The sequence below is a fragment of the Capricornis sumatraensis genome, chromosome 13 (genome assembly GCF_032405125.1).
Source record: "Capricornis sumatraensis isolate serow.1 chromosome 13, serow.2, whole genome shotgun sequence".
Classification (NCBI taxonomy): domain Eukaryota; kingdom Metazoa; phylum Chordata; class Mammalia; order Artiodactyla; family Bovidae; genus Capricornis; species Capricornis sumatraensis.
In genome coordinates this window covers 52,864,438-52,881,874 of record NC_091081.1, presented here as the reverse complement: position 1 = coordinate 52,881,874, position 17,437 = coordinate 52,864,438, and the positions used below count along the sequence as shown (strand labels likewise).

At 39.6% G+C, this 17,437-nt stretch overlaps 1 protein-coding gene across 1 annotated transcript in view; it reads right to left on the bottom strand.

Moving 5' to 3' along the window:
• Nucleotides 1–17,437, bottom strand: part of CEP162 (centrosomal protein 162) — a 93,030-nt gene that overhangs the window by 17,409 nt on the left and 58,184 nt on the right. Inside the window, exons 16-21 of the mRNA XM_068985367.1 lie at nucleotides 14,258–14,370; nucleotides 12,237–12,342; nucleotides 6,895–7,021; nucleotides 5,880–6,043; nucleotides 4,534–4,638; nucleotides 312–524 (exon numbers count right to left, since the gene is read on the bottom strand). Of these exons, the coding sequence (XP_068841468.1) occupies nucleotides 312–524; nucleotides 4,534–4,638; nucleotides 5,880–6,043; nucleotides 6,895–7,021; nucleotides 12,237–12,342; nucleotides 14,258–14,370 (828 nt within the window). The remainder of the gene's footprint in view (nucleotides 1–311; nucleotides 525–4,533; nucleotides 4,639–5,879; nucleotides 6,044–6,894; nucleotides 7,022–12,236; nucleotides 12,343–14,257; nucleotides 14,371–17,437) is intronic.

Here is a 17,437-nt window from a genome sequence, read left to right as displayed (position 1 = left end):
TTTCAGAAGAAGGAAGAGCACATGCGAAGGCAACTGAACACTTGATGTGCACTGGGAATCAGAAATGAAAGGAAGAAGTGGCCAAAAATGAGCAGGGGCAGAAGTGGGATGAGATACGGACTGGAAAAAGGAAAAAGTTGGGAAAATTTAGACAGATCAAAAGGGAGGGGTTGGAATTCATTTCTCTATTTGGTCTCTGCACCACTCCCCACTGCCCTACCCCAAGACATACTCTTCTGTCTCATTCTAAGAAGCTCTCAGCTCCCATGGCACACCTCAGAGCCCACCTCCATGGCTAACCTGGCACTTACCTTCATTTTCTGAAACTGCTGTTCCATGGTACGAAGGCTTTTCTTTGCTTCTTCATCTCTGCCCTCCAGATCAGCTTCTAGTTTTTTTATCCTTTTTTCCATAAACTCCACTGTATTTCTATCTGCTATATCACCAGCTGCTGATGCAGCCAGTATTAAAGCTGGCAAAGAATTGGGGTATCGTCTCTTTAGAATTCCTTCCATTTCCTTAACCTAGTGAAATATTGTAGTATGCATTTAAAGTCACAGATACATTAAAATTAAGCAGTTTAATGCACACATTTAGATTATATTAGCCATGTTTAGATTTCAAAGAGATGTTTATATCACATCTCAAGACTGAATCAAATGTACAGTAACACAAGTTTCAAATTTCTAATCTAGATTATCTGATTAAAAAACACTAGAGTATAATGTCTAATTTGATTGATTAATTTACAGAAACCCTCTTATATTTATTTGAAATAGATCTTGTGACTTCCTATTATACTCCTCAATCTAAATCTCTACCTCACTGGTAAAACAGGAAGAAAACAATACTGATTTCATGGTGTTCATGCAATTAAGTGAGGATTAGATGACATTTATCTCAGTGACGAGCAGAGTGGCCAGCATGTGAAGTGGGCCTGATAATGGTTTTATTATGATCTGGTCTCAAAAACCACCTTTCCTAAGGCAAAATAGATTGCTCAAAATCCTGTTCCTAGACTATCAGTCCTTCAGTTCAGTTCAGTTTAGTCGCTCAGTCGTGTCTAACTCTTTGTGATTCCATGAATCGCAGCACACCAGGCCTCCCTGTCCATCACCAACTCCCGGAGTTCACACAAACTCATGTCCATCGAGTCGGTGATGCCATCCAACCATCTCATCCTCTGTCGTCCCCTTCTCCTCCTGCCCCCAATCCCTCCCAGCATCAGGGTCTTTTCCAGTGAGTCAATTCTTCACATGAGGTGGCCAAAGTATTGGAGTTTCAGCCTCAGCATCAGTCCTTCCAATGAACACCCAGGACTGGTCTCCTTTAGGATGGACTGGTTGGATCTCCTTGCTGTCCAAGGGACTCTCAAGAGTCTTCTCCAACACCACAGTTCAAAAGCATCAATTCTTCGGCGCTCAGCCTTCTTCACAGTCCAACTCTCACATCCATACATTACCATAGGAAAAACCATAGCCTTGACTAGACCGACCTTTGTTGGCAAAGTAATATCTCTGCTTTTGAACATGCTATCTAGGTTGGTCATAACTTTCCTTCCAAGGAGTAAGTGTCTTTTAATTTAATGGTTGCAATCACCATCTTCAGTGATTTTGGGGCCCCCCAAAATAAAGTCTGACATTGTTTCCATTGTTTCCCCATCTACTTCCCATGAAGTGATGGGACCAGATGCCATGATCTTCGTTTTCTGAATGTTGAGCTTTAAGCCAACTTTCTCACTCTCCTCTTTCGCTTTCATCAAGAGGCTTTTTAGTTCCTTTTCACTTTCTGCCATAAGGGTGGTGTCATCTGCATATCTGAGGTTATTGATATTTCTCTCGCCCATCTTGATTCCAGCTTGTGTTTCTTCCAGTCCAGCATTTCTCATGATGTACTCTGCATAGAAGTTAAATAAGCAGGGTGACAATATACAGCCTTGATGTACTCCTTTTCCTATTTTGAACTAGTCTGTTGTTCCATGTCCAGTTCTAACTGTTGCTTCCTGACCTGCATATAGGTTTCTCAAAAGGCAGGTCAGGTGGTCTGGTATTCCCATCTCTTTCAGAATTTTCCACAGTTTATTGTGATTCACACAGTCAAAGGCTTTGGCATAGTCAATAAAGCAGAAATAGATGTTTTTCTGGAACTCTCTTGCTTTTTCCACGATCCAGTGGATGTTGGCAATTTGATCTCTGGTTCCTCTGCCTTTTCTAAAACCAGCTTGAACATCTGGAAGTTCACGGTTCACATATTGCTGAAGCCTGGCTTGGAGTAGGTTCTTAAAGGTAACACCATTTGCAAAGTTAACAGCAAATATTTCCATACCTGAAGACTGCTTCCACACTCTTAAATGTACACAGATATGTACATCGATATGTACATAAATGTACACAGATGTCAAGTGGAATATATCCAGATATAAATACTGATAATTTCATCTGCAAAATTTTCAGTTTTGCTTCCTCTGGTATTAAAAATCTAGATTAGATATAAGCATATAAAGGTATACACATATATATATTCATTATATGTATATTAAAAAGAGACCATATTTGCCAGAAAACAACAAAATTCTATAAAGCAATTATCCTTCAACTAAAATATAAATTAAAAAAGAAACTAGTTTTTAAAAATAGATTTAACATGTCTATAATTAATGTATTTATTTAAATGTTAAGCAGTGTTTTCAATCTGATTTTGATATTTTAAAATGTATACTACATTGCTGGTGGAAAACTAATTTTACTTCTATCTTCTTTAATCTGGCTTTTTAATATTCTTCTTTGGTCACTGTTATCAGTGTGGCTCTATTACACAATTAAAAAAAAAATCTCACTGGAAATTAAACTACTGAATATACCATTAAATAAGCATGAATGAATGCAGATAACCTGAAATTTTCACTATTAACATGCATACAATTAGCCCCACTTTTCCTTATGTACTATTTAGAAAAAAGGATGTTTTATTCTATAATCTATTTTAGAATGCAACTCAAAATGATTCTGAATATATTGTGATATACCTTGATTATAAAATATATATTAAGAACAATCATTAGGATAGAAACATCTGCTCATGGGAAGAGAATAGGATTTGAAATGCACCTGTAGCAAACTATACAAAATATTAATGCATAATATGTTAGAAAGCTCTAATCCGATAAACCAATAAATTTTTAATGAAAGTGCTAGTAAAAGAGGGAGGTTACTTTTATAAATGTTGCACTGCTGTCAATATGGGTCACCATTTCAAACACTAATTTTGTTTTTAAGCTGTTTAATTTTTTTACTCTTATATGTTTGGTTCCACAGTATTCTCTTAAAATTAAGTCATCTAGTGCTGAAGTGGTTCCTTTGGTCTTTTCTCGCAATTCTGGATGGCTTCTTCTACGTGGGCTAGTCTAAGTCTTAAGCACTGGGGGAAAAAAAGTCAAACAATCCTGGACTATAGTTATTTCAGAATATTTCTAGCTCTTCAAACCACCTCCTTCCTCCTTTTGTGGCCACTGAACCAAACTACCAAATCATACCTTTTAATCTAACAGGTCCGGTAAAATTAACAAAGTTAATTTTTTGCCCAGTTTTCCTTCTTCTTCTTCTTCTAAAATGGGGATAATATTCAGCCCAGCAATGACCTCACAGTTTCAGGTTTGTGATGGAATAATAGCTGTGTATCTAAGTGTCACAACTACAGCATGATGTGTCCTTATGAACAGGGCTGAAGTTCTAATTTTGTTTTAATATTTAGTTATGAATACAAACACTGCATTACAGATGGTTTTAAAAACTTAAGGAAAAGTTAATTAGTATTCCTGCTTACAAAATAACTATTTCAATGAAAAGGAAAAAACTTTATCCTAATAAGCGTCACTATACAGTTTTTGAAAAAAGTCTCCCAGCCACACTGACTGTGACATGAATATTTCTAAGTCCAAACAGTGACAGAGGAGCCTGACGGACTACAGTCCACAGGGTTGCAAAGAGTTGGACATGACTGAGTGTGCACACACACAAACAGTGTGAGCAAGAGCTCAAAGTTGTGGCCAGCTCTCTGGGAGGCTGGATGTTTGGTTTCCAGAGCATCCCACAAGACTTCCCAAGCGCTACTAACACACTCCCAACTGAAGGGTCTCCTACCCTGCCCTCCTCTCTCACCTATCCTTCTTCAGGAGAAAGGACCCTAGCTCTACACCCCGAGTGTCAAAGTTCTGTTTCTTTCTTCCTGGATGTCAAACAGAGTTGCGATGCAAACAACCTTTCATCAGTAGATCTACCACCTAACGAGACACATGACTTTAAAAATTTCTTTCTTCATAGAACTGCAGATTATATAAAATGATTTTGTTTCCTGCTTTTATTGTTACTTTGAATACTGTATTCAAAGTTGAAAGCAGAGGCAGTTCTATATTCAAATGAATGAATAACACTAAAAGTTTGCAAGCTGACTACACTGTATAGAAACTTCTAAAACAAAAAACAAAAATGCACTGTATATAAAATATCTTCATGAAAATTTACCCTGAACACATACCTGTCGCTCTAGATCCTGAATTTTTTTGGTATCAGCTGCTTTTTCTTTTAAACGTATCTTCTGCTGGATGGATGGGTTTCCAGATTCAGCTTTCAGCTTCTCAACCTACCAATAAGGAAAGACCATGTTAAGAAACATACGCTTGAAACACAGCAGGGAGACCTCAAGAGGGAAGCGTGATGGGAGTTCATTTCAGGGCGCTGTGCTGGAGACACAGAGAGCAAACAAGACAAGCCAGACGCCAGCTTTCATGGGGCTTATGTCCTAATGGAAGGAGAGCTCTGATGAGCTAATGAAGTAAATCAGTAACTTCTGAGCATAACAAGTACTACAAAGAAAATAAAGTGAAAGAATGAGAAAGAAAGAGTCAGGGGGGCAGGACTAGTAGCTATATTAGATAAAGAGGTCAGAAAGATCTTTCTGGGGAGTAGAAATCAGAGCTGAAACAAACAGTGAGACATGGGAAGAATGCAGGTCAGGTCTCTTCAGGCCAAAGTGACAGCATGCTCGGGAAGCAGAGGGAGGTCTGCTGTGGTTGGAGGAGAGTGACTGGGGAAGGGCAGTACAGATAGGGCTGGAGAGGCAGGGCGCATCCAGACCACGTGGGGAACCTCACAGGCTGTGATAAGGAGCTTGGATTTATCAGCATGCCCTGGTAATCGGAGGGGGTGGTCCAGGTACTGGTTCCCAATCCCCACAGATACTCAGATCCAAGGATGCTCAAGCTCCTTGTATAAAATGGTGTAGAGTTTTCATGTAACTCCTGTAAACTTTAAATCATCTCTACATTGGGCTTCCCTGGTGGCTCAGATAGTAAAGAATCTGCCCACAATGCAGGAGATTCGGGCTCAATCCCTGGGTTGGGAAGGTCCCTTGGAGAAGGAAATAGCAAACTCCAATATTTTCGCCTGGAGACTTCCATGGACAGAGGAGCCTGGCAGGGCACATACAGTCCATGGGGTCGCATCAGACACGACTGACCAACTTTCACTTTTTTCCTGTATACTTTAAATCATCTCTAGATTATCTGTAATACCTAAAACAACGTAAATGCTATGAAAATAGCTGCCACTGTGCAGCAAATTCTGCTTTTAGACATTCTGTTTTCTCTGAATATTTTTAATCCATGGTTGACTGAATCTGCTGGATAGGGAACTTGCGGGTACAGAGAGCTGCCTGTATTCTTAATCTAAAATAGACTACACAAATAAACACAAACCAAAGTCCACCCGACCACTGTAATTAAAAGAATTTCAAGCATATTGATTCAATGACACGAGCCTATGAAGAAGTGTTGAGGATAACAGGGGTCATCTATAGAAATACATTCTGAAATAATCTGTTACCTCAAGTTTCAGCTTCTCAATTTCTTCATTTGCTTCTTTAAGCCGAACTGCATCTTTATCTAGAAGTTCCTGATTTTCGGCATACCACTGTAACCTTTTTTGCAGACGACTGATTTCTTGTTTATGGGTTTCTTCTATAATTTTTATTTCATATAATTTTTCACCTATAAGATCAAGTAATTCAATAACTCGATTATAATTTTTCAAAATGTGGAAATAAACTAAATTAAAAGATTTTAAATGAAAACCAATGCCTCTCTAATGCAAGCACTATTAAGAAAGAGGCAAAAAACTTGTTTTTTTGTAAGGTTGTGTCCACTTTAGTGTATTAGTGAAGGAGGATGAAGACTGTGCTCATAGTCCACATCATCAAACTTGTAGCAAAGCTGGCATGTAGAAATTCTTGATTAACAGTTTTTCCAATGACTTTCGTTATAAAAGTAAAGTCGTTTCTATGAAAATAAATGTAGAATTCTGGGCCTCTCCATTTCTTTACCTATGAATCTGTCAGGACCCAGCTCAAATGTCACTCTTCTCTGAAATCCTCATTAGCATCCTCATGTTTATTTCTAACGTTAAACTTTTCTGCTTTCTTACTTTACTCTCCTTTGTTTTCCCTGGTGAGGTATGCCGTGTCCGTCTGTGTGTTTTCTACAACATAGTACAATGTTATTTGTTCGTTTGGCAAATATTTGAGAGCATATGTTTCAGACTCAGAGATAAAAAGAGGGACCATACCCTGAAAAGTCACAGTCTACCTGAGATGACTATAAACAACTAAGTATGTGATGCCACAAATTCAAAGTAATCCATGATTTTCTTTGATCTTGTAATCATTGATGCTAAAACCAATCAAATGCACATACCTATTAGTAACTAATATTTTAAAAGCTTCTAAAATTATAATACACTTCAAGGAATAGCATTTTGATTATACTATCCAACTGCTATTACTTAACTCAAGATGAGAACAGTTAAGAGTATACAGGTGAGACGTCTCAGTTCAGACTTTTACCTGTAGCGTAAGCAATCTGGTCTTTGGCTTGGTCTCTCTCTTTCTTCACTTTTTCCAAGTCTACTTCAAGAGCTTGTTTGTCCTGCTTTAGTCTTTTGATGTCTTCCAACAAACTGTTCTTTTCTTTCTTGATATTCATAAAAATACAGAAGCAAATTATTTCCAACCACAATCAATTGTAGAATAGTGTCTCTTTCACCCAATTCATCATAAAGATTGTTAATTGTTTTTCTTAAATTCCAGCTTGATTTTATCACTATTCCCCTTCCAGTGATACAAGCTCCCCAGAGCCTCCGAGCATCAGTTTTCATCACTTCACACAGCTTCCAGGCCCCTTCCAATCTCTTTTCTTACTGCTCCTGGGTTTCCCCACCCTCCTCACCAGGCTGCCTCTTCCACCCTCAGCACCTACAATCTGTTCTCCCAGGAACCAGAGGAACTGCCTTCAGGAGTCAGTTAGTATCGTTTCTTGGTCTGAAACTCTCTGGTGGCTCCCACCTCTTTTAGGGGAAACCTACAGCTCTTACCATGACCTTCAGCGTCACAGAACCCAGCCTTGCCCACTCCTCGGATGCATGGCCTGCATCTCCCCCTCCCACCGCATGCCTACAGAGACCTCCTAGCTGTTCTCTGAACCTGCCCAGCACGTTCCTGCCCCAAGGTATTGGCCCTTAGTGTTCCCTCTGCCCTCAGATAGCCAAGTGGCTCGCTCCTTCACTTTATCAGGATTTCTGCTCAAATGAGGTCCCAGGAAGGCCTTGTCTGGTCACTCTAAACTAGCAACCCCCACCCTGGTCCCCAGATGTACGGCTTTACTTTCCTCTCACGCACTCATCACCACCTGACATATTATGTATTTACTTGAAAGCAGAACTTTATTTTTATCATCCTTGTATCACAAAGGCAAAAACTATGCTTGACACGACAAGTTAAAGTCTCAATGTGCTGTACATGCCATACTCAACGGCCCTTACTCCTAGCTTTGACAGAGTCATATTTACCTTTCAAAGTGTAGTTCAAATGAGGCTCTCCCTGATAAACCCCACCCATGCATTCCCACAAACTTCCAGTGTGCCTGGAAGTACAGCATTTATTACTCTGTTTCATATGACACTGATCTGTATTACCTGCCTTTTCTCTTTATTAGGCTGAAAGCTCTCTGGGGATATCAAGACTGATTTTACTACTTGTTTACTTTATGGCACTAAGCACATGGCAGGTACTCAGTTAGTGCACACTCAACTGATAACTACTGAAGAAATTCCTGTATTCAAGGTGGTACATTTGGTACCACCTTGTTCAGTGCCTAGAGGAGAATTCTTAGAAACTTTGTATCATACTACCTTACAATTTAAAATCCAGGCTTATGAAGAAAATAAATCCACCCCTAAGGCCTTGTATTAATATAATCATGGTTTTAGCGGCATCATTTCACTGTTTAATCTTTTGTGTGATCTTCTGTGGATGTCTTTTCAGGAGAACGCTGAGTTTCTTCAAGAATTTACTGTGCGGACACTCGGAGGCCTCTGCTTATCTCTCTGACCCTCTTTCCCATCACTCTTGTCCTTACTCACCCACTCATTCCTCAGAGGCTTCCGAGGCACCATGTCCCTGTCTGGAAGGCTCGGTCTTTGTACAGTGAGTGGCTGCTCCTCCTCAGCATCTGACGCAGACACTACTTTCTCGGGAGCGCCTCCCCACTTGCTCACCCACACTGCTGAGAGCTGCCTAACCCCTGCCCTGCCTACCACTAGTCTCTGTTCTTATTTTTCTCAAAGAACTTAACCTCCATGTGCACCTATTTCTTGCTCACTTATTATCTGTCTTCCTTGGTTGAATACATGCTCCTAGTGAGCAAGGTACATGCCTGTCTTGTTTACCTGCCATTTTCCCACAGCCAAGAAGAGTTCCTAAGTGATTGCTGAGCTGCAGTCAGCCTCATCCTCCTCCTCATCATGGGAAACTAGAAGCAAAGGGCTCAAGATCTTTGCTTTCAGTATGTGCCCATCCATAGTTTACAAAGAACTGGCTCACATTTTACGACTATACTGCTCCTGCTGCTGCTTCTAAGTCACTTCAGTTGTGTCCGACTCTGTGTGACCCCATAGACGGCAGCCCACCAGGCTCCACTGTCCCTGGGATTCTCCAGGCAAGAACACTAGAGTGGGTTGCCATTTCCTTCTCCAATGCATGAAAGTGAAAAGTAAAAGTGAAGTCGTTCAGCCGTGTCCAACTCTTCGCGACTCCACGGACTGCAGCCCACCAGGATCCTCCGTCCATGGGATTTTCCAGCCAAGAGTGCTGGAGTGGGCTGCCATTGCCTTCTCCACGACTACACTAATGGGTATTAATTTTTAAGTAGGTTTGACATGAACATTATACTACAGATTTATCCCAGTATGACTTTTTGATCTAAAACTATTTAAACTCAGAAAACCAGAGTGAATGAAAATAAACACATAATGGCATTCCATCTTTTGGTATCTGCACAAATAACCACATCCCCAAATAACTTTTATCTTCAACTAACACTGACTTCTTTGAAGGTGTTCCTGCCTTTGGTACTTTCACCATGATGGGCTTGGATGTAGATTTTTACTTACGTATCCTGAGTAGGACTCACTATATTTCCTGAATTTGAGAATTCATCTTTCATAATTTTAAGAAAATTCTTGGCTACTACTTTATAAAAATACTTAATTACATATTATAGCATCTCTTATTTGTTATTTTCTATTTCTCTATTTCGTGTGTTTCACTCTAAGTTTTCTTAGATCTATCTTCCAGTTGACTACTTTCTTCTTAGTTATATCTGATCATCTATTTAACTTATCTACTTATTCTCTTTTTCTCTGAATTTCCCTGGTCTGTTTTGTTCCTTCCTCACATTGAATTTCTCACTTATTCTGTATATTTAATCATTTAAAATCTATTTAATTTACAGTCTACTCAATAATCCTACTGGGGTTTTAATCTTGTTTATTAAATCACCCCATGCCTACTCATGGTGGGCTGTTTCCCTGGATTTTGTAATTTTGCACTGCAAGAGTACTGTCAACATGATTTAATCTGTAGCAAAACTGTGTGAACTGGGTTAAGAGTGGACACCCTTAAGAGTGTTTTGCACGTGTTTCTTCTAGACACACTTAAGATGACTGCTGACTGAGGATCATTTTATGGTGTTTTTTTTTTTTTCCCCGATTGAGCATGACCCACCCTTGAAAGTGAAAGTGAAACTCACCTAGTCGTGTCCGACTCTTTGCAACCCCATGGACTGTGTAGTCCATGGAATTCTCCAGGCCAGAATACTGGAGTGGGGAGCCTTTCCCTTCTCCTGGGGACATTCCCAACCCAGGGATTGAACCCAGGTCTTGCACATTGCAGGCAGATTCTTTACTGGCTGAGCCACAAGGGAAGCCCAAGAATACTGGAGTGGGTAGCCTATCCCTTCTCCAGCAGATCTTCCCAACCCAGGAATTGAACTGGGGTCTCCTGCACTGCAGGCTGATTCTTTACCAACTGAGCTATGAGGGAAACCCAACCCACCTTTGAAGGTAGTGTCAATTCAAATACTAAAACACAAATGAAAGGAGAAGGGATGACATCTATACTGAATAATCAATAAAGCACTGAGAAGATAAGATCTTTTCCCCTTCTCTTTCTAGATACCAAGCTAAGAGAGAGCAGCTTTCTCGACATTTCAGTCCCTTCTGAAAGTGGGTGGATTTTTTTCCTAAAACACTTTTTTACTGAAGGATATGGCCCTGTGAAGTCCTGGGGTCCTATCTCCACTTTGTTGCTCAAGCTCAAGGTTCCTGGTTACTGAGCTGACAGCCTAGGAGCAATGCTTACTGCTAGCTCTGTATCCCTGTTCTATTCTGACCCCAGAAGTTCACTTTAGTTTCTTGGGAGTTGGGTTATGTAATTTACAAGATATTAATTATATTTTAGCCAGCATGTTCTGGTGATTTCAGTGGCAGTTTTGGTTTTCCATTTGTTCAAAAATGCGTCCAAAACCGCACTTTTAAAAGGTCACTAATAACAGCCTTCAAATGAAATTAATGCTGTGGTTTAAACCTTATCATGCTTTCCCAAGCCTTCATAAGCTACAACAATTTCTCTCTTAACTTGCTAGTTTTTGAGGCCCACTGATAAGTGAAGGTGTCCAATCATTTATTCTTTCTATTTATCTGCTTGCCTATCTAATCATTCTGTACCCACATGTATCTTAAGGAAGTTCTCCAATGGGTTCATCTTTGAAGCTACATTTCATATACTACAAAAACCTGTCAAACATCAATTACTGAACTATGGCATGTTTAAATTTCTGTGTAGCCTAACTTTATGTAATAAATTTCTAATTAGAAAGTGATATGCAGTTGGAATTATTCTAATGTGCATAATCGTTGAAATAGATTCGAAGTACTTAATGGGAGGGAGTGGGGAAAGCTAACTGCCCTTCCACAGGCGCTGTCTGTGGCAGTGGTTCTGAGTGTAACAGTGACTGGTGGGTGCTACAAGCATAGTTCTTGGTGACAGGAGTGATAAAAATCAAGCAATGCATGACACTGTTCTGCTACAGACAGAAATAATCTGCCCTAAATTCTCAAACTTTTCCCATTGGTAAACACTGCTTTAGGAAATTCTAGGCCATATGCTTTATAGTACAATTCAGTAAAAATAAAAAAATTATGTAGCAGATATTGCATTTCACTGCTCTGCCAGGCATATCAGATACAAATTCTTGCAGATATAGTCTCAGCCCCTCATAAGTGTACAGCCCACTTAGGAAGGCTGAGGAAAAGTCAACTCACTTTTTAAGGTGAATGATCACTTTCAAATTGTTTTCCTATTTCAGCCCTCCATTTTCAAAGAGTTTGTTTTGATTTGTTTTGAAGTTAGGTATGTACATGCATGCATGCTCAGCCACTTCAGTCATGTCCAACTATTGGTGACCCAACTATTGGTGACTGTAGCCCCTCAAGCTCCTCTGTCCATGGGATTCTCCAGGCAAGAATACTGGAGTGGGCTGCCATGCCCTCCTCCAGGGGATCTTCCCTAAATAAGGCTCTGCCTCTAACACGACTCCACATGATAAATGCCTGATGAGAGGCTGGATAATAAAAGATGCCTTCTGCAACCAGTATCACACTGTTTCCTCTATATTGAGGTTACAGGTATTTCAACGCTAATCTTAGGTATTTCCTAGTTTTTAATTGGTATGAAATTTATAAGCAGATTTATTCATAAGTTACAAAAACAAATGTTTCTTTTTTTCACACGTAAGGATTTTTATAACACACTTTCCTGTTGCTAATGGTTAAAATCCTTATGTACCTTACCTGTGCCGCCCGTAGTTCTGCTAACAGATCTGTAAAATTTTGATTTTTGGTGGGCTCTGAATCTTCAACTGCTTGAGACAGGAAACGACTTCTGTGCACCTGTTCTCTGATTTATTTTGAAAATAAATACATACATGTTTACAATGTCCTCCTTTCAGTACAAAATATTCGATTCTTAAAAATTAAAAACTCCTTGCACATCAAAACTGAGTCTCTGAAGATAAAACAGTTCATTTGCACTAAAGAATACAATACTGAAATGTTAGAAGCGGAGTATACTTTAAGGGAAATGTTTATGTATAATCTAAAAGAATTGAAACTCTAAGAGTATTGGTGTATTTGTAATAGAAAAATATTTCTTGCCAATTTTCAGAAAAAAGAAAATCAATGTCTGGGAAAGACTTACTGCATTGCATTTCCCCTGTGGGGTTCTGTACTCCTTGTCATATCACTCTAGATGCCTTTCTGAGAAACACAAATTGCCAATCATACCCATGGAAACTAACAAACAAAACCAAATACAATCTACTATTGGTTCCTTCAAGTCAGTTTTTCTTTTTCCAGAGAACATTATACAAGGAGTTTAGGAATCTGTATATGATCATCTAAGTCTAAAGAAACCATTTATTCCATTGTGGAAATTCATTTAGAGCCTAAGGTTTGGAGCCAAGAATAGATCTTCCCTTTTAGAAGCCAAGCAATATAAGATATAAAATTTTACATATTTTAAATAAATATAATTGTTTTATTGAAGCATATAAATATTTTATTGAAGCATCTGGGAAGAAAGCAGATGTAGAAGCCCTGAGGCATCAGAACTATGCAGATTATTAGCTTTGGCATGGGGGTCACACTTACCAGGAGAAAGGGGTGACCCTCCAGTTTATACAAAAGTGCCCTCAACTTGCCAACCTGTGTACTTTCTAGCTTTGTCTGCTACAAGGTGTGCCTTTTTCTACTGTGCATGAAAGATCAGTGTGAGCTAACAGCAGCCTTGTCTCTTATGCCCTAGATTATCTTACCAAAAAATGGAAGTAGTATGTAAATAAACATAATGTACATGACATTCACAGTCCAAGACGTTTCTTCGGACAGTAGTTCTATCTGAGATTTCAGGTGTTTAGGTGAAATGATGCACAGCTGGCAGTCACTTCCTAAAAGAAGACAGAACCCTAGCCTGCCCATGTTTGGTGGTTTAGCTCCTTCACTTAGTGTATTAAAGATGGACACAGCGACATCCCAAAGACCTTACAGTCTGCAGTATGACTGGTTCCTAAGTGACACAGCGCTCTGTCAGCCTGCCATGGTATGTTTGTTGTAATAACTCCCAGGTTCTCTTTCTCTGCAGAAATTTCCTTGCCAAACAGCAGCTCCTGCCCCCTGCCCCAGAGTATACCCACGAGCTGCTTCCTGGGGCCCACTTCATCCAGTGACAGACTGCCTTGAGGGGTTCAAAGGGCTGTTCTCCACTTGACTCAAGTAGGAACCAACTATGTAATGAAATCTGTTCTCCTGCATGTCCTGGTGAGAGTGGAATGAAGCCAGCCTCCAGCCAAAACCCAGTCTCACTGATTTTCCTGCTCACCATCCACCCCCATCCTCACCTCATCTCGCTTCTCTTGCCCCTTCTCCTAAGAGTTATCTTCCAGGAAAGCACCTCCACAAAGATCCCCATCTCAAGCTCTACTTGTATGCAATCTGACCTAACACAGTAAATAATACTGTAATTTATTATTATTATATTATCTAAGTATCTCAGGTTTAAAAGGAATAATTCAGTTTCCTGAAATCGATGTGAAACTCCAATACCAATCTATTAAAAATACTAAAGTATGTACTGATTATTGAACACCAAAGAGAATCCACTGAATATGAAAAATCTAAAAGTTACAAAACTGTGATTAAATCAGTGTACAACTTCTAAAATTTCTAAGTATAACTAAATGTATTATTAATATAATAATAAAATGCTTAGAAATAGTCAAAGTATATTTGATCTTAAGAATTTAAAAAGGACTTACTTTAAGGCAGCTAATTCACTGAATAAACTCTGGTTTTCCTTGAACATTTGCTCCTCATTTTTCTTGTTTTGTTCTTGGAGATCTTTTACTTGATTATACAATTTTTCATTTTCCTTTTTATAAACAAAAAATTACATTTTAGTTAAAAACCAGTAGTACTATAGTAAGTGTATTTGCTTGTAAAAGCTGTATCCTTTAAGCAATTTTAAAGGCTTTTCTTCAGTTTTTGAGTAAGCAAAATCTTTTTTAACTTTTTGTCGCAGAAGAAAATCTGTAAACCGAGACAGTTCTTTCTAAAATGTTCAAAATGATTAGTTGAAAAAAAATTCCCAAAGTCAAGAGCCCATCAGAGTAATGTACTGCATTTCACAGGAGTAGATAGGCCAGTGACTGCAGGAAGAACCATATCCTGACTTGTGTGCTGTTTGGGGCTGTTTGCATACTCTTTTTCCTGCTTTTGGCCCACCTTTCTGCAGTAAGGTAACTGGACGTAGCCACAGTGGGTATCCATGTTTGTTTCTGGAACTTTATGTGAGCAGGGAGTTAGAGACTGGGTGCTTCCAGAAGATCAGGGCAGTGAGTGTATAGACTAGAACCCAGTACAGCATCTGGCTTGAGTGAAAGAGGGACTCAAACAGTGAGGATAGTGGGGAAAGTACCTATCTGTGCTCAGATGCTCTGGCTTATTAACCTCTTTAGAATCAAGAAACTAATGAAAACCAAGGACCACTGAGGATCTCATGAAAACCAAGGACCACTGAGGATCTCATGAAAACCATGAACTGTCTCACCATGTCTGGCCCAGTGCCTGACACACAGTTTGTAGCTGATTTTCAGCAGAATTAATGAAACTCAGAAAAACACATACATACATAGACACATCAATTTCATGTTATCTTTATGGGAGTGGATGGTTGGCAAAATCATAGGCCTGTGAAATCCTCCTTTAAAACCTATGCTGTGTATATAGCAAGCTCAGAATGGCAGGGAGGGTTTGGAAGGTTCTAACTAACTCCAGGGTGGGGCATCCTGCAAAATCCATACTATTTCATTTATAGCTGGAGTATCTGGGGACTTCTCAGGTGGTTCAGTGGTTAAGATTCTGCCTGTGTTCCCAACACAGGGGCCCTGGGTTCAGTCCCTGGTCAGGGAACTAGATTCCACGGGCCGCAATGAAGAGTTCACACGCCACAACTAAAGATCACACGTGCTGCAGAGAAGGTCAAAGGTGCTGAGTGCCCCAACTGAGACCAGTGAAAATATAAATAAATAGTAAAAAGAAAAGCTAAAATTTCTGATGTGGTAATGCTTTCTTTGGATGTCCCCAGAATGAAAATGCTTGTTATTGTGAGGCTGGATGCTTAGGTTACAGTTGTCAAAAGAGAAAAAAGGAATGAGACAGAGGAAAAGGATAGAGAAGTTAAAAAAAAAAAAAAAGTGGTAGGGAGGAAACTAAGACAAGTCTCATGCGGCAACATCGCCAAACCTGCCCCAGCTGACTGTCAACACCACCAAGACTCCATTACCACAGAGAACAAATGTATGGCTTCTGCAGAACACACACATTTTCTCTCATTTAATTCATTTTTTATTTTTGCTCTCAAGGCATTGGCAATTGATTTCAGATTTACAGTTCTCAATATAGCATCAAAACTAGCCAATATTATCTATGGAAAAAAGAAAGATCCCCTGGAGAAGGGAGTGGCAACCCGCTCCTGTATTCTTGCCTGGAGAATCCCAAGGACAAAGGAGCCTGACAGGCTACAATCCCTGGGGCTGGAAAGAGTTGGACATGACTCAGTGACTAACAGTTTCATTTTCAAAGGAAAAAAAGAGTTTCTAAGGAAATCTGACTATTAGAATGAGTAACAGGCCAACATGCACTAACTGGTTACTGTGTGGAAGGCAGGAAGAGGTTGATCTGCAGTCTTATTTTAATTTCACAACCATTGTGAGACAGGTATTATTATCCTCATTTCACAGATGAGGAAACTGCCTGACAGAGGTAATGTGATTTGTTTTGCCAAGAAAATGCACTAGTCATAGCAAACACGCTTTTCCAACAACACAAGAAGACTCTACATATGGACATCACCAGATGGTCAACACCAAAATCAGACTGATTATATTCTTTGCAGCCAAAGATGGAGAAGCTCTATACAGTCAACAAAAATAAGACCAGGAGCTGACTGTGGCTCAGATCATGAACTCCTTATTACCAAATTCAGACTCAAATTGAAGAAACTAGGGAAAACTGCTAGACCATTCAGGTATGACCTAAATCAAATCCCTTATGATTATACAGTGGAAGTGAGAAATAGATTTAAGTGCCTAGATCTGATAGATAGAGTGCCTGATGAACTATGGAATGAGGTTCGTGACACAGTACAGGAGACAGGGATCAAGACCATCCCCATGGAAAAGAAATGCAAAAAAGCAAAATGGCTGTCTGGGGAGGCCTTACAAATAGCTGTGAAAAGAAGAGAGGTGAAAAGCAAAGGAGAAAAGGAAAGATATAAGCATCTGAATGCAGAGTTCCAGAGAATAGCAAGAAGAGATAAGAAAGCGTTCTTCAGCGATCAATGCAAAGAAATAGAGGAAAAGAACAGAATGGGAAAGACTAGAGATCTCTTCATGAAAATTAGAGATACCAAAGGAACATTTCATGCAAAGATGGGCTCGATAAAGGACAGAAATGGTATGGACCTAACAGAAGCAGAAGATATTAAAAAGAGGTGGCAAGAATACACAGAAGAACAGTACAAAAAAGATCTTAACGACCCAGAAAACCATGATGGTGTGATCACTAATCTAGAGCCAGACATCCTGGAATGTGAAGTCAAGTGGGCCTTGGAAAGCATTGCTACAAACAAAGCTAGTGGAGGTGATGGAATTCCAGTTGAGCTGTTTCAAATTCTGAAAGATAATGCTGTGAAAGTGCTGCACTCAATAGGCCAGCAAATTTGGAAAACTCAGCAGTGGCCACAGGACTGGAAAAGGTCAGTTTTCATTCCAATCCCAAAGAAAGGCAATGCAAAAGAATGCTCAAACTACCACACAATTGCACTCATCTCACATGCTAGTAAAGTAGTGCTCAAAATTCTCCAAGCCAGGCTTCAGCAATACGTGAACCGTGAACTCCCTGATGTTCAAGCTGGTTTTAGAAAAGGCAGAGGAACC